The 23,178-nt window shown below is 41.3% G+C and overlaps 2 protein-coding genes across 2 annotated transcripts; one reads left to right on the top strand and one right to left on the bottom strand.

The window, feature by feature from the left end:
• Positions 1–659: 659 nt before the first annotated feature.
• LOC310860880 (cytochrome P450 2J2-like) lies at positions 660–8,474 on the bottom strand (the record flags this gene model as incomplete). Its single annotated transcript, XM_083768069.1, has 9 exons — positions 660–835; positions 969–1,110; positions 1,203–1,390; positions 1,831–1,972; positions 3,272–3,448; positions 3,821–3,981; positions 5,843–5,992; positions 7,178–7,340; positions 8,292–8,474. The coding sequence occupies 9 exons, from the start codon at positions 8,472–8,474 to the stop codon at positions 660–662; spliced, it is 1,482 nt and encodes a 493-aa protein (XP_083624195.1).
• A 2,606-nt stretch (positions 8,475–11,080) lies between these two features.
• Positions 11,081–22,574, top strand: il23r (interleukin 23 receptor; the record flags this gene model as incomplete). The annotated part of the gene is made up of 15 exons (XM_083768068.1): positions 11,081–11,220; positions 11,527–11,702; positions 12,198–12,321; positions 12,657–12,835; positions 13,423–13,580; positions 14,221–14,431; positions 14,573–14,646; positions 14,822–15,026; positions 15,545–15,745; positions 15,987–16,085; positions 16,282–16,431; positions 19,371–19,517; positions 20,536–20,626; positions 20,885–20,975; positions 21,804–22,574. The coding sequence occupies 15 exons, from the start codon at positions 11,081–11,083 to the stop codon at positions 22,350–22,352; spliced, it is 2,595 nt and encodes an 864-aa protein (XP_083624194.1). The 3' UTR covers positions 22,353–22,574.
• Between the last annotated feature and the right edge of the window lie 604 nt (positions 22,575–23,178).

Raw genomic sequence — 23,178 nt, 5'->3', positions numbered from 1 at the left:
ACTCCTGCATCATTAATGGAGGCAATGTTCACATCATAATATGTCCACGTGTACAGGTCCATCTCAATGAATTAGAATATTGTGTAAAAGTAATTTTTCTTCCGTAATAAAATTCTTTCATATATTCTCAATTCATTGTGCATAAAGTGAAGTATTTAAAACATTTTTTTGTTTTAATCTTGATGATTATGGCATCTCAATGAATTTGAATATTTTACGAGACCACTAAAAAAAATAATTTTTTAAACGAGAAATGTCGACCATCTGAAAAGTATATTAATGTATGCAGTCAATACTTGGTCTGGGCTACTCTTGAACAAATTATTTCATCAATGGGGCGTGGCATGGAGGTGATCAGTCTGTGGCCCTGTTGAGGTGTTATGGAAGCCCAGATTTGCTTTGATAACAGCAGTGAATTAATTTGTATTGTTCAGCCTTATGTCTCACACCTTCCTCTTGACAATACAACCTAGATTCTCTGTGGGGTTCAGGTTCAGGCCAGTTGGCTGGTCAGTTAAACACCGTAATACCATGGTCAGTACACCAGTTACTAGTAGTTTTGGCACTGTGGGCAGGTGCCAAATCGAGCTGGAAAGGAAAATTAGCATCTCCATGTTATGTCCCATTTGTCAAGCAATAGGCGGTTGAGGATGAGGTCATCAGCGAGGTACCGCCAGTATCCTGAACTCGTCGGGGCCATTGGTGAAGCCCTCCACACCCTCCATGCTGGGCATCTCTCCAGGGACTGGGGAGAAGGTGAAGCGCTGGAGCAGGGATGCCAAAAAAATGAATAGTTCCATTTTAGCCAACTGCTCCCCTATGCACACACGTTTACCTGCAGAGAATGAATGATGCCAACAGTAAATTAATTATATTAATATTATGAAAATAATAAATATTAGTGTTTTAGACATCATGTAATGGTATAAAATGCACTGCTGAAAGCTGAATTGTAGAGAAGGATGGACCTGCTGAGAATGGCAGAAAAGCTTCTCTTCTGTGGAACCGGCCCTCTGAATCCAAGAAGTGTTCTGGGTTGAAGGTTTCTGGAGTCGCCCACTCATTCTTATCGAACAGCACAGATGCAAGATTTGTAACAATAGCTGTGCCCTAGAGAGAGTCAGGAGATGTTGATGATATGATTATTGATTTTATGTTTTGCTCATATGTTTTTCTCCTGTTTTACTAAAAAATGGTTTTACCTTGGGTATGAAATATCCTGCAAGCATACTGTCCTTACTGGCCATTTTTGGGAAACCCAGAGGCACAATGTTTCCCATCCTCTGGGTTTCGTGGATGACGGCATCGATGTAGGGCATATTGGGTCTGTCAGCCACAGTGGGATGGCGGGACTGTCCGATTACTCTGTCAATCTCTTCCTGGACCTTGTCTGGGTGATAATGGTCAGAACAATGCAGATTTCATTGAAAGTAGTACACATACAGCAGGGTACTTTACAATTTACAATTTACAATTTAGGCATTTAGCAGACGCTCTTAATCCAGAGCGACTTACATTTAAGCAAGAACAAAAGCATGGGAATACATCACATAAAAGCATTTATCATGAAACATGCGTAAGCTAAGAAAGTAACAGTGGAATATCTATATAATGAAACTATACATACACTATACATATAAACTATACATATTTACTACTATGCTATACATATGTACTATGGCGTGCTATGACTATATACAATACAATTATAGTGCTGTCTACTTTTGTGTGTGCAGTGGTGGTGGTGGTGAGTGTTGTTGTGTGTGCAGTGGTGGTGGTGGTGAGTGTTGTGTGTGCGGTGGTGGTGGTGGTGGTGAGTGTTCCACAGACCTTGTACCTCTGGATGGTGCATCATGTAAACCAGAGCCCAGCGTATGGTGGTGGCAGCGGTCTCTGTCCCAGCCTCAATCAGGTCTAGGGTGCATACGCTCAGTGACTCAATGTTAAAGCCAGCCTGGGGATCCTCCTTCCTCTGGTAGTGTCAAATAAGATCATACATTCATGTGGTAAATAAATGGTAAATGGTGCATTTATATAGTGCCTTTATCCAAGGCGCTTTACATAGATTGTGCATTACATTCACCCATTCACACACACATTCATACACCGATTGCGGCGGAAGCCATGCAAGGTACGAACCAGCACATCGGCAGCAATTTGGGGTTCAGTGTCCTGCCCAAGGACACTTCGACATGTAGACAGGAGGAGCCGGGATTCGAACCGCCGACCCATGGATCATTGGACGACCTGCTCTACCTCCTGAGCCACAGCCGCCCCGTGTGGATGATGTATCTGACTGTATTACTGTTGCAATATACTGTAGCCTTTTATGTTGCTATTTTGAAAAGCAGAAAATACAATCTGTATGCCTGGAGCCAGCAGGAGAATGTGCCCTAGGGTATGTCAAATCCCATGACTCACCTTGGAGGTCACATCAGACCACAAAGGTAAATACATTATTATAAAGCAGGTTTCTCTTACTACATTTCTTCTCATCTCAAATGGTTTCAGAAACATATTTAAATGTTTGTAATGATTGCTTGCAAGTTACAACATCATCATGCCATCATGTTTGTTTACGTTCAACATCCAGCACCGCCCTCCAATGGTATTATTGATTGAAATTGGTTGCTGGCATAATCACACATGAGATCAGAAGTTTGACATAAGAATTCACCGAAATGTAATAATTTTGAATATTCTTTCTGGAGTATATATTGTTATGCTCTAAAAGGGTGAAAAACATGTTTTTTATCAAAATGTAAAGTCCCTCGTCGCCATTAGAGTAGAATGAGTCTTTTAAGCCTATACTTTGTATAACAAGATGCATTGCTAGTTTGAAAATCAGTTCAATCTTTGTGCAAGCAAGTGACAAACTATAAATGAAACTTTAAAATAATCCAAGCTATTAACTAAGAGAGAGCACTGCAAAGCAGAATGCCCGCAAGCACAACAAAAGTGTCAAGGTGCCATGCTTATAACCATGTTCCAGCACACAGTAAATGTCCTTTACACATTTATTTACCTCGGTGTTGACAGCACAAAGGAAGAAGGTTGAAATGTATCCATTGCTTTGTTCGTGGAGAGGTACAGTAAATGTGAAAAGGACCTACATTTTACTGTGTGCTGGCTGTTTTCTCAGTTTCATGCTATTGACTAAGACCAAGATCCACAGATGTGGCTTACAGTATGTTCAAGTGTATTCCTCATGCATGGGCATTTGTCATCTCAAAAACATTGTCCTTTATTTGTTTTGAGATACAATACTTGCCTTCTCTATCTCTGTCAGGTATGTGTCTACATAATCACGGGGGTCCTCGGGGTCCCAGTTCTCCTGGTGCTTCTCTATCTCTCTCTTCAAGAAGACCATAATCTGTGCGTAGTTGCCGTGGATGGTCTGATGAGGTCCTGGCAGGTGCTTCAGTAGACTTGGAAAGGCATTGTACAGCTAAAGGTAATCAAGCAAGAACACATGTCATACTGATATGATTGAACAAGATGCTGAGGAAGACTAGCTCTGTAGTTGGAGGTGAACGGAACAGGACAATCTGGAGGTGGAGGATGGACGGACAGACAGATAAAGTGAAAACATAATCTCCACCTCCCAGCCTTTTGGTCTGGCAGAGTTAATTAGAATTAAGGTGGTACACTATTGTCAACGATCTACACTTTTTATCACTGGCACCTAAATGTTAGGGCTAAATGTCATCGACTATGTTTTGTGACTGTAGTAGTAAATAATATGATGTGTTTGCCCTTGATGTTTACATGGCATTCATTGTAAGTTTGAGTTATTGCTAATAATAAATAAATGAGTCACCTGAGCTCTAGCTGAGCCAGCGAGCAATACAGCTTCATTGTCCAATCGCAGTAGGTTCTGAAATCCTTCATCATTGTAGTCAAAGCGATGTCCAAAGACCATGGAGGCGACCACATTGCCCACAGCATTGTTTAATATGTAGTGTGGGTTGAACGGTTTTCCTGTAAATAGTTCAGCACTATGAAAGTGATAACATAAATGTCCTAAGCAATTACCAATGACAGATTTGTTGAAGTTAGACAAGTCAAATGGTCAGATTATGGGATGAATTCATCAGTGTTATTTCTGGATATGTTATTTCTGGATAATGATCGCTGAGCTCAATAACAAGCCTCTGTCTAATCCCAAGGCTCAGATCACCTGGCTGCGCTGCTGTTATGCTGTACCAACCAAGCAGACATGTAAACAAACTATGTCATTTACAGCTAAACATTACTCTCAATCAGTGCCGTTATAGCAGTGCAAAAATGAAAAAACTTCATGTGGCATATATAATGAAGCTTTTCGAATTTTCCTGAAACTCCCAAGATGGCCCAGTGCAAGTGAAATGTGTTGAGTGAGAATTGTTACATAGGCTATCTCTGTGTTTTTATTGTCTGTCTTGTTTCGTTGTTTTCTATATGGACCCACTGTGTCTGAAACAAAGTTTAATAAAGGTTATCTATCAAGAATGTTTTTGAAGAAACATTTGAAGCGAGAAATTGACAATGCAATAACCATTGCGGTGCCTCCGCTCCAATACGCAGCTCTGTCTGTCTGTCTGTCTGTTAAAGGGTAAGACCACTTTTTTTGAGGTTTGGGTTGTGTAGTTACTTTGCCATGATGCAACTCCAAATGTGGACAAAAAATAAAACATAACTGCTCCAGTGATTAGAAATTGATAATTCAAAATATGCTCCTCATTGACTTACATTGTAGCTAAAACAGCTCTCAAAGTCACTCTTTTAGTATGTAAACAAACACAAACAATGTTGATTCAGACAATATAGAGCAGGGTTCCCCAATAGGCGGCCCGCGGGCCATTTGCGGCCCACAGAGCGCCCCCTTGTGGCCCATGAAAGAATTTCGAAAATAAAAAAGATGTTTATTATTATTATTCTTTTTTTTTAAGGGTCCCAGATATAAATGGCATTAAATGGGGGTCAGTAGCATAGGCATGTCAAACTGGGCATCCTTTTCAAATGGGGTCTTGCCCTGAAAATGAATTTTCAGGGCAAGACCTCGACCTCGCGCGTGCAGACTCGGCCCCCAGCCTGGGCCCCCAGCCTGGTACGCTAGTCAAAATATGGCCCTTGAGGAAAATTAATTGGGGAACCCTGATATAGAGCATCACCAAAACTCATGTGGTTTTATTTTTTCATAAAAATGTTATCTTCCTGTTGATTTGTCCATTTTATTGGGAAGAAAACCCGGACTGGATCCGTGGATCCGGATCCAGATCTTCAAATAGTAAAATCAACAGGAATCTAACATTTTTATGAAACAATAAAACCACATGAGTTTTGGTGATGCTCTATATTGTCTGAATCAACTTTGTTTGTGTTTGTTTACGTACCAAAAGAGTGACTTTGAGAGCTGTTTTAGCTACAATGTAAGTCAATGAGGAGCATATTTTGAATTATCAATTTCTAATCACTGGAGCAGTATTTTTTTTATTTCTTGTCCACATTTGGAGTTGCATCATGGCAAAGTAACTACACAACCCAAACCTCAAAAAAAGTGGTCTTACCCTTTAACTCTGTCACTTCTCGACCGTTTCGGATGCGGGGCGGCTCGCCGGAACCAGGCCACCCCCCCCGGTCTGGATGTTGCGGGGACCCCCACACGGCTCTTTTCACACAGGTGTTATTTTTATTTGTAGATGAAATTGTCAATATATTTAGTCATAGTTTTAGTCATAGCTTAGTTTTTATTTGTTTTTTTGTCATTGAAAAAGGGCAGTTGACAAAATGTTTTTGTCATAGTTTTAGTGGGCGAAATGAACACTGCTGCAGGTCAGCAGTCCTTATGATCAGTACTTACCTTGTTCCTCTAGGAAAGCTTCACACAGGAAGGTGCTTTCCAGTTCAGTTTGCTTCTCCAGTGTCTTCTTTCCTCCTCCAAAGTAGCGAAGGTGGGTGTTGGCAAACTTCCTCTGCATTTTCCATAAGTAACCGTTGCTTAAAGCTATACCTGTTAACGTGAGCAAGCAGAGTAGTATTATGAGTTTTTTGGGTCTACTCACCGCCGTTCACGTCTACTATGTTATTACTGTTACAGGTATAAGTAACACGCCCTGAGAGCGAGAAGCGTGTACACATCGGCCTGGGTGACGGCAGACTGCTGGGTGAGTGCTGGCACTTTGGCATGGGGGGGTCAGATTAACATAATGGAATGAGTTTTCTACTGGCCATATATGGAGCGTGTTGAGTGTACAGAGTTTGATGAGGTCAGATCAACATAATTGGAATGTCAGAACAGAAGGACGGGTGGGGAAGGATCAACATATGGAATGTGAGAACAGGTCAGCTCCATATATGGAGATCTAAGGGTTTGAGGTTTGAGGTCATATATGCCAACGGGTTGTATTAGGGAATCTGGTAATGACCATATATGGACCTTTTTTCCCCTTTTGTATTGACGTTTTCAGGCCTGAAACAACAGAGCTTCTTAATACGGCACAGTTGAGAAGCACAAGTTAAACTATTAATCTGGTGTCAGTGAGGTCAGATGTAGATTTGCTGGGTTTGATGAGATCAGTGTGATCTTCATATTATGGAGATCCAGGTGATGTCAGGGTTTGATGATGTCAGATTGACATATGGAGCGTGTCACGAGGTGTGATGTCACGCGGCGTGATGGACTGACAACCATATTTGGAGATCTAAGGGTCTCCATGATGTCACGTGATGTCACGAGATGTCACAAGGTCAGATCCATATATGGAGATCTAAGTGTGTCCATGATGTCACGAGATGTCACAAGGTCAGATCCATATATGGAGATCTAAGTGTGTCCATGATGTCACGAGATGTCACAAAAAGCGATGCCATATATGGAGACGTGGGTGACTAACTAACGGACGGGAGATGCAGGTATTCATAGTAAACACGACCTTCAGTCGCAATTAATTGTTATATTGTATTACTTGACAAGAATCAAGAGAGAAGATGATGTTTCAAGATGATCAACCTTGACCTCATTTAGCGTTCAAGCATCAAACAGTAAATCTCTCACTCATCTTTCACAACATCTTCTCTGAATGGGTGTATTTGCACAATTCTTCCCATTCACTTGCTCACTTGTACTTTGTCTTTGACCCTTACTTTTTCACTCACTCACTCACTCACTCACTCACTCACTCACTCACTCACTCACCAATGCCTTTAAAGACAACATGAAACAGAGGGACAGCAGGGCGATCAGCAAAGTCGTCCAGCTGGTGGACGAGAGCCTCTTTCACCATCTTGAACCCGTTGATAAATACCGTCCACTCGCTGCCTATCCTCATGCTGAACACTGGGCCATACTCCTCAGAAAGCTGAAATGGAAGGTCATTAATTGCAATGGGATTCACACAGACTTTTCTCACTCTGAACATACTTCATGGCTTATGATAGTGTTTTTTTGTTAGTATCCCTCGTGAGATTCCAACTAGGGATCTTCTGCACATAACAGGTAGTATAGTAAGTATACTATGTAGTAGTGAAAAATGAAAATAGCAGATCATTGCACCGCACAACTATTTTCACTACTTCTTAATTATTACATTTCTTATTTATGGAATTACCGTTTATCCACCTCTGGGTGGCTTTTCAACCTTCTCCACACCTACATACCCCAGCCTTTTATCCACCTCTGGGTGGCTTTTCAACCTTCTCCACACCTACATACCCCAGCCTTTTATCCACCTCTGGGTGGCTTTTCAACCTTCTCCACACCTACATACCCCAGCCTTTTATCCACCTCTGGGTGGCTTTTCAACCTTCTCCACACCTACATACCCCAGCCTTTTATCCACCTCTGGGTGGCTTTTCAACCTTCTCCACACCTACATACCACAGCCTTTTTAAAATGAGCAACAACAGGATTACATTCATCACCAGTTCTTATAGACTGACACCACAGGAACGCCCACAAATGTCACATCCGGGTTTTTGCCCGGGTTAAGAATTTTCTATGGCAACTTGGTCCAATCCTTAATCACATACGGACAAACATCTATGCCGATAATATCTAACTTGCGGAGGTAGCGTGCCTTGTCCACGGGCAACAGATCTTGTCTGTGTATAGCCTACTACTACTATAGTCCAGGATGTCTTGCCCACATACCGGTATGCCAAGTTGCCAACCCACAGGGGCACTAGAATAGATACAGTTCTTGATGTCCAATAACTATGCATGTCTAGAACTATCAACTATCATCTTTAAAAATTATAGTGAGTAAAACTGAGTAAAATTATTTTAGTGTTTATTGAGAGAGAAATAAAACCTTTTCGATTGCTTTGAAGTCTAGTGCGGTAAAAATATTCCCCAGGATTGGTACAGCCCAGGGTCCAGGCGGGAAGTTGACAGGGCTCCTGTTTTTCACAAGATCAGTCACCAGCAGAAACACAAAAATGAACACCAGCCAACATTTAAGGTCCATACACTCAAAAAGAGTGTGCACAATCATGGTGAGAATCTTGCAAAACACTGGAAAGATTCTGGTGTATTTTGAGAGAGGAGTGGAGTGGAGTGGAGTGGAAGTGAGTGAATAACAGCACCAGAGGTTCTTGCAGGTCATGCAGTTATGTAACAATGTCGTATTGCATAACACAGTGGCCTCTAGGAAATACTCTAGGGGAAAGGGGAATTCACACACACCAGAGCAGAGCTTGACTCAAGCATTGACCTCTTCATCATGGGGCCCAGACCAGTTTAGTGACATCCTCCCACCCTTTCAAGAGTAACAGGGCGGTAAGAGGGTAGCTAAACTACACCACCTAGGGGAAATCAAAAACAGCATGGCCGCTCTCTTCATGAGGTCAAGTTTAGATCCCGCCCTTTCAAGTGTAAAAATAGGGCAGTGGTGGAAAAAGTATTCACATGTTTTACTTTAAGTAAAAGTATTCAATAGTGCAATGTATGATCCCCACAAACGGTCAGGGCGCCTGTTCAGATATGTATAAAAAATACATATGTATAACTACTCCGTTACAAGTAAAAGTCCGGAATTCAAAATGTACTTCAGTAAACATACAAAAGTATTGATATTTAAATGTACTAAGTTACAAAAGTAGAAAGTACTCATTGTGCAGAATGTCCTATTTCAAGTTTTCAAATGTATGAACATCTTTTGAAAAAAGCAGATCTACAAGCTCACAATGCATTGTGAGCTTGTAGATTCACTATTTTCAAATCGCCAAAATACTCAAGTAAACCTACAAATAGGCTACCTCAAAATTGTACTCAAGTACTGTACTTAAGTAAACTTACTGTACTTAGTTACTTCACAGTTTACACCACTGGAATAGGGTATAGCCAAACTATGCCACCAAAGGGATTTCTACCCAGGGAATTAGTTTTAGGCCTGACTCACACCTTCGCAACAGATTGAGGTATGCTTGTTGTATGGGATGTATAGCTGATGCAAGCTCGCAATGCATTTCCAAAGGGAGTCACATGGTTTGACACAACATTTGTGTTGTACGGCTTTCGGCTGTGTTTCGACTGCCCCCCACCCCCTCATACAATACAAATGTTGTGTTCAATTATTTTAAAAGTTCTTGACGTCAGAGTAAAGCTTAGTAGCCCAGTAATTATGGTCATAATTCTGTAGGAATGAATATGTTCTTAATTGCGGACAAAGTGGAAGACAAAGTATGTACTCAAGCAAAATTTCGCGCATTTTCAGAAGGTTTCAGAAATATGTAGTTACTGCCTACTCCTTGATAACAGTTCACACGCACTCGGCACATTGCATATTTAGAGTTGATGGAGTGTTTGTGGTGAATAGGTGGTTGCCTATAAGTGGAACACCCAACTGGTTCAAGCAAGTTTGATGATGTTTCTGCACATAGAAATGCCTCCAAAGTAGGTCAGTGCCCTGCTTAAGAGGTTTCAAAGTAAACGAAAAGGTTTGACAGTTCAGACAAAAACACCTTGCGAGGCTGTCTGAATGTTAGTCATGGATGATAAGTTTGATGATGAGTTTGTGATATACAGTACGGTTTGTGATAAAACTTGTTAGCATATCATTTGTTACATAATTTAATTTCATTCAACATGTGTAGGAGACCTCTCACAGTGTGAGCTGATTGACTTGACTTGACCTGTCAAAGATTATACGCTGCACTCTTCTAAACACCAGTACATTTCCATCGAATTGACATGTCTAACAAGTAACAACATAAGCTTGTGCTTCAACTCACACTATACTTCTCCTTTCAAGCAGATGCAGACTTTGATGGCTGAGGTATGAGTTTTTGTTTGTATGTACTTTAAACACTATACTGATTGATCAAGATATTTTTTGCAGATGGTATAGCCTAATTATCTGATTATTTGTCATTAACAGGAACAATATGAATTTCTACCAAACTGTTTGGAGGTGTACAGTTATATTCCTCCTCAATTTCAAATGTGAGTTGTAGTTGCAAAAACATGGCCGTGTTTTGCCTTGTTATTACACGTGTTGTCTTGAATGTTGCTGTTAAATATCCAGCTGTTTTTATTTACGTTTTCCAAGTAAAATGTTGTAGTCGAGTCCTGCTTTTACAGGTCTGAAGCACTTACAATTTGGCAGGTGTTCATATCCAGATTGACTTACAAAATGTGAGATTGGTTTAAAAGGCATAAACACTAGTCAACCAACAGCAGGGTACACAGTCATGTAAATAGCAAGAAAACAAATAAGCACAATGTAACGTTTTCATATATTGAGACAGATATTGAGGTAGCGTGTGACGGTCCTGACCTGAACTATACTGAACCCACTCAACTCCGACAGTCAAACATGGGTTTGTTCTATGGAAAAAGTTGTTTGAGTTGTGCGACGTTTAACTTCAACCTGAGCTGAACCCATGACATATTGAGTATTAATGCACATGTATCTCGGTCCACTGAGCCACGTAAAGTTCCAGACTTACAGTACAGTACAGTATCTCTCTTATAGCAGGCATGCTCTACTTGTGTCAAATACAAATTTATTAAACTGGACCAGATTAATAATGTTATACCGTCTGTAAATCCCTTTAGAAGTTACGGTATAGAATGAATCAATCACTGCTGTGAAAACCTATGGTCATCGTTCTGTCATGTACAGGCTCTCTGCTCCTTCCTGAATTTGAATGCCAGGGGAATCTGACAGTGGAGCCAGCACCACTCTTCCGCATGGGCACAGACCTGACCCTGTACTGCCATACCATATGTACCAGGAGGTGGGTACTGTTACTGTGTAGAATTATACAAATAAATGTACGGTATCTGCTTTCAAGCAAGTAGTTATTATATATATCTCAACTCTCAAGAAAGTAAAACTGTATTCTCTCAGTCACATTCTAGTGTAGCGGCTTCAGAAACACCCTGCCTTATATATTGCACCGCAGTTGTATTGTCGGTTTTATATTACTGGTGGATTTGTCTGCTGTTTCCTTTGATTGTGTTTTATGCTTAACACTATCAACAGATGCAAGTGTAAAATGTGTTAAATAACAACAATTTAAAAAAAATCCCTTTTCTTTCAGTTCTCAATTGTATCTGGAGGTGGAAAATCTGAAGGTGAAGCCAGAGAGGGGAGGTAACTGCACCACGGCAAGATTCAGATTGGTCAACGTCCGCAGGCCGAAGTTTTCCCTGTTGTGCAAACGGGAGAGGAACGGAGAAGTAGACTGGATTTGTGGACTGGATCTCCAAAGTGGATGTATGTACAGTACAGTACACTACAGATTATTTAATAGAGTAGTGGTTTCCAAATAGTGTGGTGCGGCGCACTGGTTTCCCGTGAGATAAATCCATAATGTCAAGGTGTGCCTTGGGACTTTGTGACAACGAACCATGTACACTATCCCATTAAGACCTGAGGCCGATTCTATAAAAAATGCCTTCTAAATCAGTAGTTTTGTAATTCAACTTTATTTATTTTTTTATTTTTTGTAAATACACCCACGTACTGTTCCAGAGATAATTTGCAAAGTTTCTGTCATTACTTGCTTGATAAGCCATGTACTGATTGTGATGATGAATTGGCGGAACACAGTGTTATATCATTTGTCTCTTTGCCTCTTGCCTGTAGTGTTGGAAGATGTACTAAAACGGAATGTCCTTAATTACCGTATTACTTAAATTGTCCTGCAAAATGTATAATCGACAAGTCAAATGATATCCAATTATGTTTTGTTTTGCTGTGCCTCTACAGTCCCTCCTAACAAACCTACAGAGATCAGTTGTCAGACATTACAGAGTTCCAGTTTTATAGACTGCTTCTGGACGAGAGGGCAGGAGACACACCTTCACACTACCTACAACATCTCCATCACCAGGTAGGCCTACTATACTGTTGTACTGCACCCATTGAGACCTGGAAAGCATCTGTGTCATTTTATTTCTTTATTTCTTTATATGAAAAAAAAGAAAATATCGGCCTATATATATATATATGTAGGTAAACATAGGTTTTCAGAAAACTGTTGAGGCGTTTTGTTGCTGTACGTCAGGCAGAATAAACGCTGTTTTTTTGCTCTTCATAAATTAACGCCCCATTTGATCACATTACTGCGTCACACAAAAGTAAAATACAGTAGCCTAAAATACATGTGCTTGTGTGAGTGTATTTATTTTTTCATTTTTGTGTGTGTATATTTTCACGTACGTAAAGTTTTAACAAAGAAAATGGGACCCAGATACACTACAATGGAGTGCAAAGCACAGATAATTTCTCTCTGCCAAAGACACTGCTTGATGAAAATGAGATGTACCAGTTGACTGTCACCGCTGCCAACGCCTTGGGAACATCAAATTCAGAGCCCTTCATCCTCCGTGTGAGGGATGTTGTGGGTAAGCTGTCTTTCACACAACATTCTGTAGGGTTAGCAGTTTATCAGTCAACTCTGAAACAACTTCATCTCAAGAAGTAAGTCATCCTGTGTGCTGTCCCTTTCAAGATGCTTATACTACTCTACATGTTATCACAGTTTGACTAGTCTGACCCAGTTATTAGCGGACATCATCTGTTATGCTGTATTTGTGACACCTCTCTTTTATGCTGAATAGTTTGTGTCACATTATTTCACTAAATTTGTAGATTATGCCATCTGTTGGACTATGAAAGGACTATGCCTTTTAAGTTTAGCAATCAAATGCTGTTTATTTTTGAGAGGCGCTATAGCCCCTCTTATGTCCAGCTTTGAGTGTAAACACAAACATTGAAGACAAAAGTGAGGACGCAAATTATATTGGCCAGAATGAGATGATGTATGACTATGATCTGTATGATGATAAGAGCGCCCCTCAATTTTTGTATCATGATTGCCTTTCAATGTGATAACCTTCCTTAATTACACACCTTCTCACTTACTGTCTGAAGGCCTAAGTTAAGGGACTCATATCTCATGAAGTCCCTGCTTTTCTTTTTCCTTTCCCAGTGTTACCAGATGCACCAGTGATTCAGAATGTGCAGATTGAGATCATGAATAATTCCATCACAGCCGTGTTGCACTGGAAACCCTTAGAACCCTCAGAGCATCCAGAGAATCTCATGTCCCACACCAGGCTCAGGACACTGCCTAAAAATGGATCCTGGGTAAACGTCTACACACACTTTCATTCAACTATGTCTTTTGGCACTTTTCCAATGCATGGTACAGACTGAACTCATCTTCATTATACTCACTTTTTGGGTGCAGTAGCCTACTTAGTTTAGACTAGTCAAACCTTAATCAACCTTAATCTGGTCGTTTTAATGCACCCCTCACCAACCTTAATCCGTCGTTTTAACGCACCCCTCACCAACCTTATGTCTAACCAATGACTAGTCTAAACTAAGTATGCACCCCACTTTTTTGAGTGGTGCAACCACTCCTACAACCAGCAATGTCCGTGACATGTATGTGTGTGAGCACCAGTATGAGTACCAGTAGGGGCAGTAGGGGCGCCAGAAACAGAGAGAGAGACAGTGCTGTTGTTGCTTGCTAATGAAAGAGAGAGAGAGAGAGAGAGAGAGGGGAGAGGGGGGGGGGGAGAGGGAGAGGGGAGTTGCACCACTCGGTTCACACAGGTGTGATTTTTAGTTTTTCCTTCAGTACTTTTTTGGTTGAGGTTCCAAGTGACATATGAGACAATACCTGAAGGTGACGTGAAAAAACTGCAGATTGTCTGATTAGTCAGAGAGAATCGTAGCGTCATTGCGTCATAAGATTTCACATTGCTGTTCTTTTGTGCAGGCACTGAGAGAACAAACTGAGCTCATCCGTACGGGCCTGATCAGACTGAGGGGCTTAGACCCTCTGGCAGAATATGAATTCCAGATAAGAGTGTGTAAAGGAACACTAGAACTCATCCCTCCCATGAGGCCCACCTCCACACCCAAGCCCAGCAAGAGACCTCTCTGCAGCACATGGAGTCTTCCTGTTTGTGCAAAAAGCCCTGCAAAAGGCAAGCCTGTTTATTTTTTTATAATCTCCTGTTCGGGCGAAAAGCCCTGCAAAAGGCAAGCCTGTTTTTTTAATTTTTACAATCTATATATTGGAGCTAATACAGCAACAACAAATAACATTTATTTGACTGTGTGTTTAGGTCCCTTACATGTCTGGAGGATTTTAGGTAACAAGGAGACAAACATGCTTCAGGAAGTGACTATTTTGTGGAAGGTATATGGTGCATGACTATGATTAAAACTCACACATTATTTTAATTTTATACTTTTATTTGGGAGGGACAGCACATAATGAACACCACATACCTGATACCACTGTTCCTTTGATGAATGAGACGGGAGTACTATTTCAGTGGTGGGCTGTAAAGTGAAATGCTTTACCCATACAGACCCTGTCTCCAGAGGATTACAGTGGAGAGGTCCGACACTATGACATCTTCCTGGATAACCGTCAGAGACATCCCATCACATCCTGTCCTGCTAACACGACCCACTGTTCAGTTCAGGTGTCCCACGAGGTCCAGACACTGAGTGTCAGCGCTGTGACCTCATATGGAGAGTCTCCACCTGCTGCTGTGCACCTCAGATGCTCAGGTACAGTACGGTTATTCAGTAGACCAGTGGTTCTCAACCTTTTCAGGCTGTGAGCCCCAAAAACAATCCTCTTTGAACTGGGGACCCCCCACCCTGGCCTGACAAGCACTTGTGACTCTTGTGGAAACAAACTTTTGTTTGCACAGATACATTGTGCCCAAAGCCTTTAGCCTCTTATATTATTTTGCACTGTTTGACCAGGTTTGTAGTTTGTTGATTGCAGTATAATGATATTTCTTATTTTATTTTAAGAAAAATAACATGCAACTCCAGTAGGGTCGGCAGTATGAGGGGACATATAGCAAAAATCTAAATTTGACTATTCAATTTCAATGAATCATGGCTAAAACTTGATTGGACTCTGGTTCCAGCCAGGCATTTACTTAATCTTTATTCTTCCTTCTTACCTGATGTTCTAGTAGTAGGTTTGCTCTTAGCATGGCTCTGACCTTGAACTTAATTTGACTTCTTTAATTACTTGAATTGTTGATTTTCTTTTGGTGTATAATTGTGTATAGGTGTCTCTGGACCTGCTCTGACAGAGCTGGCTCCTGCAGGAAATGGCAGTGCTGTGCTCGTCTCCTGGTCACTGCTTGGGGCTGAACTCCAGTCTGGCTCCGGTGGTGAACTGCTGAGCCACGTGGTGGAATGGAGTAGTGGAGCTGAAGAGCTATGCTGGCAAAGGGTTTCCAAGGATGTCAGCACAACACTCCTCACAAGTAAAGACACCATTCATGCTGATCACTGGATGTTTGTGGCTTAGACTGCTATTGATAGCCATGAAAGAAATCAAATAGTGTCCTCTTGTGGGCATGTGAGGTATAACATCTGAGGAGTCCAGATTAAACATTGTACAACCAAAACCAAAGTTCATAAAACATCAAAACATGAAAATTACAGTTACCATGTTGGAGAGTATTTTTGATTAAACTGTGTGTTTTTCCCCATATACTGTCTCAGGTCTGACTGCAGGTGTGAGATATAATGTATCTTTGTATACTGTGACCACCAGTGGCGTAAGTGATCCATCAACTGGCACAGTCTATTCCAAAGAAGAGAGTAAGGCTCACAAGTCAGCTGTTCACACCAACAGTTTTAATTTCTCCATACCCCCTGATGTTTACTCTTGGCCCTCGATTGAGTTTACACAATTTAAATTAATCTAAAAGCAGTATAAACACCAAGAAACTGTTACACATGCTGTTAAGTACAGAGTATACATGACATGAGCCAATCTAACAACACTGTGTTTCAGGACCACGGTCTGGTCCTGTGGTGTCAGTACTGGTCCATGATGAGACCAGACACCTTCTAATCCAGTGGGAGGAGCTAGCTGTAGACCAGCTGAGAGGCTTCCTAGTCCACTATAGTATCTACCTGAGGAGCCAAGACACCCAGCACCAGAGTGAGCATCTCTACTGCAGTAGTCTCTCTCTCTCTCTCTGCGCATCCGTGCGTGCATGCGAGCACGTGCGTGTGTGTGTGTGTGCGTGCACGTGTGTGTCTGTGGTGGAAAAAGTGCTTACATTTTTTACTTAGGCCTAAGTAAAAGTCCAGAATTCAATATGTACTTCATTACGAAAGTATTGGCATCAAAATGTAAGTACCAAAAGTAAAAAGTACTCATTATGCAGTGTTAAATTGGCCATGCAGAATGGCCAATTCAACACATTGAGTGCCGCCTATTGGACAAAAGTGGTGGTGCTTCATGGGTGCCGGGTGATTTTAGGGTGGCTATTCCACTGTGACGCATGTCCGCTTTTGGCTTACATCTTGAATGCTAAAGCATAGCATCAATGTCACCGAGCTAGAAAAGGGCAATGTTCCCATCGCGCTCACGGATGATCAGATAGACGGTTCCAAAAATGAAATACATTGAGGCAATGTTATAGTGATATTAAATGCCTTAAGACGAGCCTGCTCGTCATCCGTACCCAGCGTCATTAATTTATAGGACTGTATACTCGTATACGGATCCAAGTTTAAAATAATCACACCTGTGTGAACTGAGCGGTGCAACAGTACTACTCTAATATACTGTAGTTCTCGTACTGTACTGTACCTGGCGTCTGTGTGTGTGAGATGCTACGTAACAGTGCCATCCAGTGGTATTGTTGAGGTGTTTCAGCTGTCTGTGCTCGGACAGACACAGGGACACGTATATATAGGGAGGGACACACATATATAGGGAGTGACACATAGATGCGTAATGGAGTGGTAGGAACCACTCAAAAATGTATAATAAGCCTTTTGAAAATAGCCGAGCCCGAGCAACAAGCTCAAAATGCGTCGCAAATGGCCAAAATGTATATAGGGTTGAAGTGGTTAATGTAATAATAATCAAAATCTACAAGATAACTAGTAACTAAAAAGTAGAAGTAAAATACTGAAAACTGGAAATACTCAACATTAAGTACAGTAGTTAGGCTACTTTACACCACTGGTGTGTGTCCTTGATAAAAAGCCTTACGCATGAAATACGTATGAGCGTGGGAACTTACTTTGCGGTGGATTGTATGCATATGTTGTCTATACACTATACAGTACTATAATCCTTTGATACTCGATCCACCCACGAACCCACAGAGCATCAGCAGGGTTTTTCAGATCTTGGTTCCAGTAATCCAGTGAAATGTGAATGGTAGACTATAGTTATTCACTATAGTACTGTTTCTCAAACACTGCATGGGTTGGGACCCATTTGTAGGTCGCTGACACATTTTTATGGGTCTCTTTAGATTTGTTTCCAAAATTTAGTTTTTAATTATTATTTAAAAGAAATTTAAAAAAACATTCCCAAAAACATTTTCATGACTTAAAAACTAAATTCAATGATTTCTTTCAGTACTGTCATGACAAACAGCTCATGGTCACAAACATCATCCAGGCAATACAGGCAAGCTAGTCAGGTATCCGGTTCAGTCAGGGGTACGAGTGTAAGGCGGTCAACATGTGATAGAAATGGCTGCCATACTTTACTGATCTTATGCATCTTGAGATGGTCGGACGGAGTAAGTCTCCTCGAGGAAGGCTATTTTAGTATCTCTAAATTACGTAAGTGGCAAAGCACCTTATTACGCTTTAGCGCCAAATTCAACCCCCTGACATTCCAACTGGTAAAGGTTAAAGTCCTCCTGGGAACCTGTGATGGACCAACACTAGCCATATGTTCATAGTCAGAGCAGATCATCAGTAAAGAGAGATGAGTTTCTATCAACATTGCTATCACATGACTAGACATGACACAACCAATTGAACATTAGTAAATATATAAATGCAAAAAAAAGTAATGGTTCACACACAGAGTAAAAGACAAAAATACAAAGACACTGTAGTATGCTTATATGATACAGGCCTGCTATTTTTATTCTCGGTCTTCAGTTTATCATTGTCTATTCTAGAACTTAAGTTGACCACAAACAGGAAGTTTTGTGCATTTGAAACCATGCATGCACACAATGCACCCCTAAAGCTGTTACAACCAGCATATTTCACTCACCCATTCCAGGAACTTAAGTAGCCGTCCAAACTGCCTGAAAGATTTTCTATTTGTCATGCGTTGTGGTGCAACAACTTTTATATAATTTGGATGCCATCATTCTGTTTAACTGAATGTCCCAAATAATACATCTACACAGCACTTACAAAAGTCATAATGACTTGTGTTGTCCAAAACTGTTACTTTTCAAAATTCTATTTCAGAAAGAAGAATAGCTGATCTAAAAGCTCAAAACGGGTCCCAATGCGACATTTTCTTAGATTGTAGCAATTTTTTCTCCTTTTGTGTGACACTGTAGTATGACTGTACGTAGGGCATTCATTGCATAAAAAGTTAAAATATGTTCTCTTATTTTACCCCCCTTTTAAGTTGTTTATTAATTATTTCTGTGAACATAACCATGTGATCCCTTTCTTTGTATCTTAGTTATGTACTCAACCTATTGCATGGTTTTATACCTGTATATATGTTGTTTGTATGTCTGGCCTCGTGGGGAAAGATGGTGGGTGGGTGGGTGGGTGGGGAGGATTGGGAAAGGAGTTGTGGGAGAAAGTATAAAAACAAAGAATTGTATTTTCTTACTGTGAAACTTGCATAATTATGATGTCATGCTCATACTCTTTGAATAAAGTTTATTTTAAAAGAATATATGGAGATAGGAGGTTTCTATTTGACAGAAACAATATATTGTTTTTGGTATATCTTCAGTACATTAAGAGCATTCTCCAGATGCTCTTTGGAACACTTTAACATGTGTTTGGAAAAGAAAAGCAGTAACAATAAGGATGCTGTAGTCATATTTTGTTTTAGATTTAAATAACAGTAACAACTTGCTTTCTCTCCAGTGACAGTAGCTGGCTCTGAACGCAGGCAGAGATGGCTCGACTGTCCAGAAGGCGCTCTGGATCTCTTTATGTCTGCATCCACCTCAGCAGGCGAGGGTCCTCCAGGGAACGTGATCTCCTTCTCCTTACAACCTGTAGACTCTGAAGGTCAGTCATTCGCTAACATATTAAAAGTATTTCATACTTTGTCGAATGACATGAAGTAAAGATAAGTATTTTGTTCCATCCATCTCACATCTGCATTTTGAAATTTAAGTATTTGGTAGTCTGTTATAAAGTATGTTACTGCCTAGTTCCAGTAGACACAACAGAGAAATATGAAAAATATAACATATCTGTGTTGAACACGTGACTACCGTACTATAGAGAGATAGTGTGCATACAAAGTTGTACACAGATCAGTGCAGTGTTACATCAGCTCACATGCCTGTGCCATCTACATCTTCCTAATCTCCCTGCAGCCCTTTAGCAATCGGGTGGAGTCCTATTTAAGGTCTCCTCCGCTGCACTTTTTTCAGACATCTTTCAACATGCTGTGTACAGTGTTTCTCCTGCTCCAGAAGCTGTGCCTTGTCCTGGACTTTGCCTCGTGGCCTCTACCAGCAGGCCTATGCCTCAAGTTTGGCTATAACCTTGTTTTGCCTTAATTAAATTCTTGCCTGCTTTTGCATTTTTGATTTTTGTTGTGCTCTGGGCACAATAAACCTTGGATTTTTTTTGCCTGCATTTTTGTCTGCATTTGAGTTCACCTAGACTTTCATGCTTAATATGCAGTTATAGGTAAAACAGGAATTAGGCTGTTATAGCGCCACCATGAGGCTGATTTGAAAATAAATGTTTAAGTGGCATTTCTTAATCTGTCTAGTAGTGGGAATGTGCGTGCATAATTGCACGTAAATTGCAAGATTTGAGGCATTTTGTTCAAAATGGTGGCGCTATAACAGGCCGTTGTGGAAAAATTGGGGCAGAGGTTCATCGTTGGCATCCAGGGAGTGTGTGTGTGTGTGTGTACAGTGTGGCATAGGCCGGGCCAACGGTGCCGTGTGCCGGAGATTAGACCATAGGGGATTAGACGAATGGACACAAGGACACACGGACAGAGTGCAAAACATGGTGGAGATGAAATCTGACTAGTGATTGAGTTGTTTCTCCTGGTACCTTCTAGTTGGCTGGTGGCTGGCTGGCTTGGTTGTCACTGGAGCCCTCTTCATGGTGCTTGTTGCCAACTTAATGTGCTGGAGTTGTCTGAGGAACAGGTAATAGTTGATTTCATTTCAAGCTCATTCCCTGTCTTCTTCAATTTTAACTCACTTTTCTTGTGAACATTTTGGTGCAAGGACCTTCATCAGGCCGTACGTCCCACTCTTAAGTCTTAACTGTGATTCTTATAATGATTTTGTGATGTCTGTGGAAAACATAATTGTATTTCGCCCAAAAAACAAAATATGCACATGATAATTAGATAAAATTATTGCACCATTGTCAAATGCAGGTGTAACTTCCTTCTCATACAGGGTCAAGAAGATGTGTATATCCATGGGACCTGCCTGGCTTGTTGAAAACTTACCAAAACTGGGAAACAGTAATGCCATCAAACTACTTGAGGTATCCGTTTATGTTTCCGGGTTTCCCTCATTCTACACAGCACATTCATCCCCAGCACCAATCAAACATACCAAAAGCAACTGCAACATCTTACTGCATCAGATATCTGAAGTAAAATAAGTCATAGTTGCTATTTTTGCTGTTCACTGTTGTATATGGATGAGAACCTGAGTTTAACTGAAAACAGTACTAACTAATCAGTTCTGTACCTGGAAGTTGAATCAGTTGTCTATTCCTTGCTGCTTTCACTCTGACATCTGACAACTACTTGGTTTTACTATCATATTGCATCAAATTTCATGAATATTGCATAGAATTTTGCCTATATTCTTCAATCAATTGTTAAAATGTGAAAGTGAGAGGTTGTCCTTTTAGATTCGATTATTAACGGTCTAGCACTCGCAATGACTCACTCTGGGAAGAAACAAAGTTGTTTGTTAAGAAGTAGGCAGTGGGCCCAGGCCGTAGCGTAACGGTCTGGGCACCGGACTGGTAATCCAGTCGCAGTGTGCCGCGGGTTCGACTCCCGGACCCGACACGGCCTTTACTGCATGTCATCCCCCCATCTCTCTCCCGTTTCCTGTCAGCCTACTGTCTGTCCCTTCAAAAATCAATAAAAGGCGTAAGCCGCAAAAAAATATCTTAAAAAAAAAAAAAAAAAGTAGGCAGTGCAGCCCATTTTTCTCCACTGGGATATACGTAGGTATCAGGAACGCTTTAGGATGACAAGAGAAACTCTCACACAAGCACCTCATCCATAACTTCACACAACAGGCACCACCCAGCTGGCCTTATTTGCTCTGACATGCATGTTCTCTTGATCTCCAGCAGGAGCAACTGAACACAGAACCATTCTGGTCGTCGTTGACGTTCACCTACAGTGACCCTGTCCTGTCGCCCATCGAGGAGGTCTCCCAGGAAGAGCAAGAGGTAGCCCACATGGGCTACAAACTCCAAGTAACCACCTCCGATCTACAGGACTATAAGGGAGACAAAGGATTGAGAGGGGTTACAGCAGCCTATGAGCAGGGAGAGGGGTGCCCAGCACTCCCTGGGGGATTACTGGGAGGCCGTCTCTCCGGTGTTGAGGCAGATTTCTCTAGTTGCTCTCTGGGACTTACTCTTGGCTTTATGAGTGGATGTTTAGGCTCCAACGCTCCCCGGACATCAGGTCTCCTCTTTAGTGACAGAGAGGACAGGCTCGGGAAGAGTGGGTCTGAAAGCGAAGTGAAGATGGACACTGTATGTCTGGATGTACAAGAGAGTGAGACGTCGCTTCATGAGACACAAAGCTGTCTGTCTCAGGGTATGGCGGAGACAACACTGACTAATGGTTATTTCCCTCAGGGGTACTGTCAGCAGCACCAATGCATATAGAGGGGTGATGCACGGTGCTCTAGAAAGAGTGTAAGAATGTAAGGGTTAAGTTGACACTCAATTTTGCTGCAATGATTGGGAACTGGGAAATCATCTGCACTACTAAGAACAGCAAGGACAAGGACTTTCAAAAGCATTATCTGAAAAAACATGGAATGGGCTGACATTGTGTTGTATTTGGCCCTTACAGTGTAAACTCACTCTATAGGTGAACTAAGGATTGTGCAGGTTAAAATTATCCATGATAGATAATTTCTATCTGTTTATATTTTATGCTTGATTGACCATTTCCTTTGACCTTTTGACCCTTTTGGCCCTGTGTAGTGACTTTGCGCTGTTAGTGTGAATCACTGTCTCACTGTCTCCCTACATGAATTTGGCCTTGCTGCATAGCTGTCTTATCAGCCGGGTGCCATAGCAACCGGGCCGGCACCCCCTTCCCTGACAAATTTATCCTTTGAGGCCTAGATAGACTTCTGTGTTTTGTATTTTTCCATTCCAGTACTTTTCCATACTTTGAGTACGATACTCATCGGTCGTGCCACGTCGGCTTTGTACCATTCTCCATTTTGTATTGTAGAGTATAAATACTGTCTGCCATTTTGGAGGCAGTAGAGAGAAACCTGCAACCATTCTACTAGACCCCCCCTACGGGGGTCTAGGCTCTGTATTTGATTATCATGCTGTGTTTTGTGAATCCATGTTCTATTTCTCTCTGAAACGATATAAAACGACTAAAAACCTCCCTCTGCTATGGACGTCTCTCTTTCTGGGGAAATAAGGTAATGTTTTTGCTATATGGAGTAATCCCTCTGTTCATGTTTGC

The sequence above is a fragment of the Protomyctophum parallelum genome (genome assembly GCF_964188405.1).
Source record: "Protomyctophum parallelum genome assembly, chromosome: 6".
NCBI classification, from domain to species: Eukaryota; Metazoa; Chordata; class Actinopteri; order Myctophiformes; family Myctophidae; genus Protomyctophum; species Protomyctophum parallelum.
The sequence above is the reverse complement of the archived record's forward strand: the minus strand, read 5'-3'. Positions and strand labels throughout refer to the sequence as shown.